This window comes from Musa acuminata, chromosome BXJ3-9 (genome assembly GCF_036884655.1).
Source record: "Musa acuminata AAA Group cultivar baxijiao chromosome BXJ3-9, Cavendish_Baxijiao_AAA, whole genome shotgun sequence".
Lineage (NCBI taxonomy): Eukaryota > Viridiplantae > Streptophyta > Magnoliopsida > Zingiberales > Musaceae > Musa > Musa acuminata.
The window spans coordinates 47223375-47231757 of NC_088357.1; the positions used below are offsets into that span (position 1 = coordinate 47223375).

Consider the following 8383-nt stretch of genomic DNA (forward strand, 5'->3'; position numbering starts at 1 on the left):
ATGTCAAGTGACTTATTTTTAATTTTAATTTCTTTAAATGTATTTCATAGAAACTTATTTTTCTTTTTAAAAGATTCTATTATATTACTACTATCAATCAAGCCTAAGTGAGATCAAAATGCTTTAAGATTGAGTCAAAAATTTAAATCCTTAAAAAATTTTAGATATAAGTAAGTAGTACTATTGTCACAACTTTTGATGTCGTAAATTTGAACTCCAATGGTACTGTCACCACAAAATTTGAATTCTGAGCGATACTACCGTCGCTGTAGACAATACTGTCATCATCATAAGTGGTACGATCGAAGAAAAAGCTGATAGCATAAATAGTGCTTATTGGCTAACTCGAATGATGCTACCTTTTGGACCTAATGGTACCACACGAGTTTGATTTTCTAACAGGTCCAATTTGGCTCAACTTCAAGCTTAATTTTTTTGACAAATGCACTTTGTTTTGACCTAATACCAACTTAAAATTGATCCAAAATAGCCTCGATTAAGATCATGACAAATCAACTACACATTTGGCGCATTTATAAAGCCTTCGACACATTATATGCTCTTTCGACATATCGTCTGATCTTTCGGTACTTCGTCTAAACTTCCAATACATTATTTTTTCCTTTGATATATCGCTCATTATATCAGTATATCGACTTTCTCACGATATCTAATCTTTCGATGTAATATTCGATCCTTGCAACATAATATTCGAACATTTAGTACGAAGTCTCTTCGGCTTGATATTCAATTTTTGACATAATACTTTTATTACATAATATTCGACTCTCTTGCTTCGATATTTGGCTCTTTGATAGTTTGGGTCAATGATCGATGTATTATCTGTGCTATTTATCTTAAAAGCATATTAGTCTCATAAGCTTATAAATTAATTTTTATCATTAAAACATGAGAATCAATAGAATATAGAAGATACACGAGATACATAACGAACTATTAACTATATATATATATATATATATATATATATATATATATATATATATGAAACTTAGAAGACATAAGAGAGAATTGGGGCTTATCAACTTAAATTGCACTTAAGTTATGTGACAAAGCACCTAAAGTATATTGACTTGAATTGCTTGGGTAGCAAAAGTATAAGGCATGCCAACTTAAACTACCCACGTAGGGTTTGTTGGGCATGCATAAGTGCATGCAAAATTGAATTATTGACATAAGGAATGTATGACGTAGGAGATACATGAGATTGGTGTGTGTCAATTTGAATTGTCCAGATAGTGAGTGTTGAACTCTAGAGATACACAAGACCAAACTGCCCATTTAATGCTCTAACTTGAACTGTCACCTTAGTCAACGAATAACACAGAATTAGTCGTGGATGTAGGGTGAAAAAATTGAACTACTACGCAGACCTGTATCTCTTTTCTAATACTTATGTGCTTACTTATTTTAACACTTAAACTTGCATTCTTATTACTTTTGTATATCTACTTTCTCAAAATGGATTTCAAACACCTTACCAATTAATTCACCCCCTCAGTGTTATTATTGGGTCATACTGACTTAAACTGTTTCCATGAGAATGTCACATACTAAAAATGTGTAAGAACTTCGAGACACATCGATTTGAACTACCTACATAAAGAGTATTAAATGTAAGAAAAAGTCAAATTATTAGTATTATCCTTAGACTCCACTATGATGCTAATATCTTTAATTATAAATGTATCCATTCAAAATAAAATATTCTCCGTTAGCAAGGGCTTATGAAAGTATTGGTTAGTAAAAATTTTGATAATTTATTATAAGATCGTTGGAATTTCAACCTTCTTACTTATCCTTTGAAAAAACACCTATAGTTTTATCAAAAACAATTCCTCATCTAAAACTTTTACTAAAGTATTTGAGCTAGTATTTTGTTTTTCTTCTTTTTTCAAAATTAGTAGACTCTTGAGCAAACTTACATCTTTCAATGTTTCTAGCAAAATATTAGATTTCTCTGGTTGGAGATCTGAGATTGGAAGAATGCTACTCCCGGTGCTTATGGAACCTTTTCATTTCAGGTTTGACCTTTTCATCATCATCCAATGTTGTAATATTACCATTTTCATCAATATAATCTTGTCGTGATCTATGATGTCTCCATGAATGTGAGCACTATACAACTTATGTGTATCATCATACTATGCCTTTATCACAAACTCCCACTTGTTTGATGCATCAATAATATTAGATGGACATGCAAATAATGAATCTTCATATATTTCATCTCCTTACAAAATTTACTTAATATTTTTTAAATTTTAAAATTTTTAATATGTCTATACTTTTTGTGGTAATAATACTGAATATTCTTTTTATAATGAATTTGATGTTGCTTCTTTGATTCTGATCATCAGACTATCTATCTCTCACAAGTACAAGCACGATCTCAATGAAATATTATTTTATCAAATTGTCGAAGTGAATAGAGAATATACAGATCTTTCTTTTAAACTTAATTCTTAACTTTGACTATATCATAGCCTTCATCAATGTTTTTCTATAAATCTTAGCATCAAAACTAAATTTTTATTATCATGATACATGTCAAATAATTATCTTCTCTAAAAATCATGGCCATCAACGATAAAAAGTACCATGGTGGTGCTTGCTCACATTGGCAACAAAACATATTGTGCCTCTATATGAAAAGCGAGGAGATGAAATACTAAAAACTAATAAAATAATTAGAATAACTTAGAAAATAAAAATTTTATTAATGAAATATTGACGAAGTTGTCAAACCCACTTGAACAAAATAAGGTTAGAAGTTATTAAATGTGCTTGGGTTAATTACATATTACCCTATGTAATTAGCTATCCTTAGTATTTTGATCTTTATACTCTTAAAAGTTATATTGAGATTTATATACTTAAGAAAGTAAAATATTTAACCCTATTATTCTAATAAAACCCCTATTTTTCTTAATTTTAATCTTATAAAATTATTTTTAAATTCTGTATAGAAAACTCAATATTTCACTTTCGTAAGTATAGAGATCCCAATGTAATTTTTAAAAATATAAAGATCAAGATACTAAAGATAATTAATTACAAAGAGTAATATGTAATTAACCCTACGCACTAAGACAAAATAAGGTTAGAAGCTTGACCAAAAACTAATAAAAAAATAGAATAATTTAAAAAATAAAAACACTTACTAAGATCAGTGGCCTGACCTTAAACCGGTTTCCATATCAAGACTAAGCCACATCTAAACTATGGGAACAAACCAATCTTAAACCACATATAGGCCAAATGTCTATCCATCCCGAGCCGGTGCTACCAAAGGCCTCTCTTGGCAAGAAAACAAAGGATAGCTGTACGTAGGCATTTAGGCTAAGGAGTTTGTATAGGGAATTCCCCTAATAAGGATTCCTTAATTTGCCTTTAATATAAATATAAATATATGTATATATACACGCTTATGTACGTACTCTACATAGACATACACCGAAGTGGTTTATCTTCTCTTCTTTTCCCTCTCTAGAAGTAAGAATGGCCGAAGCAACGACGAGACGAGAGGCCTGATCTCCTTCCCTTTGAAAGCTAGGCTTGTTTTGAGGATTCTCTACCCCTCGTTCACTTCGAAAACAGGGTTTTCTCAGAGGTTTTTATCCACGTAATACATTCGTCTTCTTGTTGTCCTTTGTTTTTCGCTTGCTTGAGTGCAATATTACTATTGCTTGGGTTTACTTTTTCATCGTCGATTATACGTATTATTTTTTGCTTGATATTGTTTTTTTTTCTTTTTTGATGACTGTGATTATTTCGAGGACAGTGTGTTGTAGCAATCGATGTTATTTGGCTCTGCTTTGTGGTGGTGATTATGGCTGAATAGCCCGATTTGATGTCTTTAGTTTATTTTGGTAGTACTTTCTTATCGGTTTAGCGTATGAAATCATAATCTCAAGTATCAAATTCTTACAGCATGGCTTCGAGCAGCGGTAGCAAAGTTGGGGTAGAAGGCTCGATCCCACAAAGTATGACATCTCGTGCTCCGACGTATCACCTGATGGCCAGGCCTGCGTTTGGTGCCGAAGGACGACGCATCCGTCTGTTTGCGAATCATTTCGATGTCAAACTCACCATGCCCGATGCAGTTTTCTATCAATACACTGTATGTTCGCTGCACGTTTGTCGATCTAGTGTTATGCAGATCATGAACGTGTCTTAGCTTCTTTGTTCTCTTGATTTACCTGCGTGTAGATCACTGTAACACCTCACGACGTAAGGGATAAGAACGCTGCACAAAGTAAAGTGTATGGGCGAAAGATCGTGAACAGACTGTTCGAGATCTACAGTGAAGAGTTGAAGAACAAGCGATTTGTTTATGATGGTGAGAGAAGCTTGATCACTATCGGCCCTTTGCCACAGAATAACTTTGAGTTGACAGTCGTCTTAGAAGATTCATCGGCCAGGTAATTGATTTGGAATTGAAGAACTCTTGATACGAATATTATCGAGGTATTAATCCGAGCTATTAACATTCTGCAGAGCTACAGCCGGAGGTGCCGGCGACGGCAGCGCAGTTGGAGGAGACCAGAAGCGGTCTAAACGATCAGGTCTTATGAAGACATTTACAGTGGCGATAAAGTTTGTTGCAGTGTTTCCTATGAGGTCTATTGCACTCGCACTTAGAGGCAGCGAGAGAGAGGACGGTCAAAGTGCTCTGCGAGTACTCGACATCATTTTAAAGCAACGACAGGCGGAAAGGTTTTGTATTCCAATGCAGATACTGCTACATACGTCAGTCCGTGCTACAAATCTGAGGTGAGCTTTGGTTTGTGTTTGATTGCAGGGGTTACCTCGTTCTCAGGAACTGTTACTTTGATGGCAATCACACACACCTTGTTGACGTGGGTGGTGGTGTATGTGGAGGCCGAGGATTCCACTCCAGCTTTCGCACCACCAATGGCGGCCTCTCACTAAACATAGGTACGTATCGGTTTCTTAAATTACTTTTTCTTTCGTTATATTTTGATATTAGAATAACTCATCTTGCTTCTAATCATATACGTAGATGTTTCCACCACGATGATCATAAAATCTGGTCCTGTTTTGGAGTTTTTACTGGCCAACCAAAACATACAAGATCCTCGACGAATTGACTGGGAGAAGGTATGGAACATCTCAACATGTACATGCATGGATGGATATTATGGTATCCTTACGTGGAAATTGACAGGCCAAAAGAAAGCTGAAGAACATGAAGATTAAGACCATACACAACAAAAGGGAGTATAAGATTACTGGGATAAGCAAACTGCCATGCGACATGCAGACGTACGTCACACACTGGTTTTTGTGTTTTTTGGTTTGCTGTTTGGTATACAAAGCTTTGACACACTTGCGTTTAGGTTTTCTATGAAAGAAAGGAACAGCAAAGGCGAAACTCGAACGGTGGAGATGACGGTGTATAACTTTTTTCGGAACATCCGTAAGATAACGTTGACTCGGTCAGCCTCTCTGCCATGTCTTGATGTGGGCAAACCGGAGCGGCCAATTTACCTCCCGATCGAGGTTTGTGATGATCTCTATTCCCCTTATTTCTCGAACTATACATGATGTTATTTCGTCATTGCAGCTTTGCCACCTTCTTTCACTGCAAAGATATACCAAAGGATTGTCTTCTCAACAAGGAGCTTTGCTGGCCGAAAGGTGTAGACAAACGCCGCATGAAAGAATGAGACTAATAGCAGATGTGGGTGTTTCCTTTCCCTCTCCACAGATCATACATTGTTTCTACCCTCTCGTCTTGACTCTTGATCATTCCTTGTGTGGACAGTCTTTAAACGACAATCGATATGATAAAGATCCACTGCTCAATGCTTGTGGTGTTTCCATCGATAAGCGAATGACAAAGTTGACTGGGCGCGTTCTTAATTGTCCAGTGGTAACAATCTACCTCTTGTTTTGCTTCTTGTCATCATCCATTTACACAAACTTATTGGTGAAGATCTTCATATTCAAACTTCTGAAACTACTACAGTTGACGGTCGGTGACATGGAAGACTGTATTCCTCGTAATGGGCGATGGAACTTCGTCCACAAGGTAGCGAGCTGTCATTACTTCATGAAATATAGCTAGTACTATCAACTATTGCCTTGTCTGAATCGAGTTTTCTCTACTCACAGACACTGTTGGAACCCTGCGAACTTCTTCATGATCAATGGGCGATTGTGAACTTCTCTGGTCGTTGTGATTTGCGGCATCTGTCACGGGAGCTCATTAAATGTGCAAGGAACAGAGGAAGTGTAGGTTCCATTATGCATCTTGCTTATTTGGAATTGGTTCAACTCATAATAAATCTCTTACACTCTGTGTTTGGCTTTTGTAGAACATCGAGGAACCATCTGTGTTTCTTGAAGAGGACCGGGAATGGATGAGATCTGATCCTATAGTGAGAGTTGAAAAGATGTTTAAGAAGATAGAGGCAAAATTTACAGGACCTCCTCGATTTATTCTGTGTGTCTTGCCGGAGAAGAAAACCTGTGACATTTACGGTGAGTCCAATCTCCTTCTCCATGGTTTTCTCCTGTCGATCGCAACCAGTGTTACTTACATCCTTCTTCTCTTCCGAAGGACCTTGGAAGAGGAAAAGCCTTTATCAATTCGGTATCGTCACTCAATGTATCGTTCCTCCAAAGAACATTAAGGACCATTATTTGACCAATGTCCTCCTCAAAATCAATTCTAAGGTAATATATTAAGTTTGAACACCTCTCATCACTGCTCTCGGAGGTGAATCTCGATTTGTCTCATCTTGTTTTTGTCCGATCAGCTTAGTGGCATCAATTCTCTACTTTCCGTCGAGTGTAAACGCAGCATCCCCCTTATCAGCCAGACTCCTACCATGATTCTGGCGATGGACGTTTCTCATGGTCCTCCGGGTTCAAGCTTTCCATCTGTTGCAGCGGTAAGAACATGCATCCTATAATCTGTTCTACTGATGAAAGCAATGAACTTTTTGCTTTGTTCACTGAGACATCCATCCACAGGTGGTCGGTTCGAGGCATTGGCCATTGATATCGAGATATAGAGCATCCGTAAGAATTCAATCTCCTAAGTTGGAAATGATCGATTCTTTGTATAAGCCCGGAGAAAATGGAGATGAAGGAATGCTTAGGTAATTTGCATCCTGCATCACAGCATTATGACAAGGATTCTTTTGACTCTATAGATATATGAAGGATGAGGAAGACAAGCTAAATAACTCCTTTCTTTTTTGATGATGTCAGGGACCTGTTGCTCGACTTCTACAAAACAAATGGAGGAATGAAACCTGCTCAAATGATCATCTTCAGGTACAGTTCTCCTTTTTGCCTTAAATTCATTGTTATCTGTGCTATTTAATGATTTTTATTGCAAATATTGTTTCAGGGATGGTGTCAGTGAATCCCAGTTCATGGAAGTTCTGACTGTGGAGCTAAACCAAATCATCAAGGCACGTAATTAATTGACCATGTAGCTCATGGATCAACTTCTTTCTAGTTCATCTGAGCTTTGTTGTTTCAGGTATTTGAGCATCTAGGTGATACTACTATGCCCAAGTTCACTGTCATTGTCGCACAAAAGCTGCATCATACGAGGTTTTTTCTTGCTGATAGCCCCGAAAATGTCCCACCGGGTATGGCGTTCAATCACATCGATCATTCATCATTTTGATCACCCTTTTTGTGATTTCGTTTGGCCTTGATTTGGTGCTTCAATTTGTATCAGGGACCGTCGTCGACACCACGGTGGTTCATCCAAGGAACTACGATTTCTACATGTATGCTCACGGAGGAATTCTCGTGAGTTCCCTATCTCACATGTTTATGTTGTATGTTGGCGATGTTGAACTTCTACTGCTGCTTATGATCCTTTTTTCGGTATTCGTATTAGGGAACTTCAAGGCCGATCCACTACAATGTGTTGCTTGATGAGATTGGGTTTAAGCCTGACGACCTACAGAAGCTTGTTCATGCGCTTTCCTACGTGTGAGTTCTCTTTCATCTCTCATTTCTTCATTCCACACAGCAGAAATGTGATGTAGTAGTACCGGTAATGACATGTTGTTGTCTTGGGATTGATTCAGGTACCAGAGGAGCACCAGTGCAGTGTCGATGGGTAAGACGGCATTATCTTTGTTGGCCTTTCCTCCCTTCTTCTTCTTCTTCTTCTCCTCCTGCTGACGATGTTGAGTGTGCTTTTCCTTCAGTGGCGCCTGTTTGCTACGCGCATTTGGCGGCTAGGCAGCTGTCGCAGTGCTTCGACCTGTCCGAGACTTCCGGAGATGAACTTCCGATAAGAGCAGGCGTTCCCCAGCTTCCAGAGCTGCATGAAAAAGTTAGAAGCTCCATGTTCTTCTGCTGA

The 8383-nt window shown here is 37.4% G+C and overlaps 1 protein-coding gene across 1 annotated transcript; it reads left to right on the forward strand.

The window, feature by feature from the left end:
* Window positions 1-4039: 4039 nt before the first annotated feature.
* LOC135648948 (protein argonaute 16-like) lies at window positions 4040-8383 on the forward strand. Its single transcript, XM_065166985.1, has 22 exons — window positions 4040-4144; window positions 4234-4445; window positions 4522-4740; window positions 4826-4962; window positions 5048-5145; window positions 5213-5310; window positions 5385-5547; window positions 5612-5728; window positions 5813-5920; window positions 6017-6079; window positions 6163-6282; window positions 6366-6531; window positions 6611-6726; window positions 6810-6944; window positions 7027-7154; window positions 7267-7332; window positions 7409-7472; window positions 7544-7655; window positions 7748-7821; window positions 7913-8007; window positions 8106-8137; window positions 8229-8383. The coding sequence occupies exons 1-22, from the start codon at window positions 4040-4042 to the stop codon at window positions 8381-8383; spliced, it is 2583 nt and encodes an 860-aa protein (XP_065023057.1).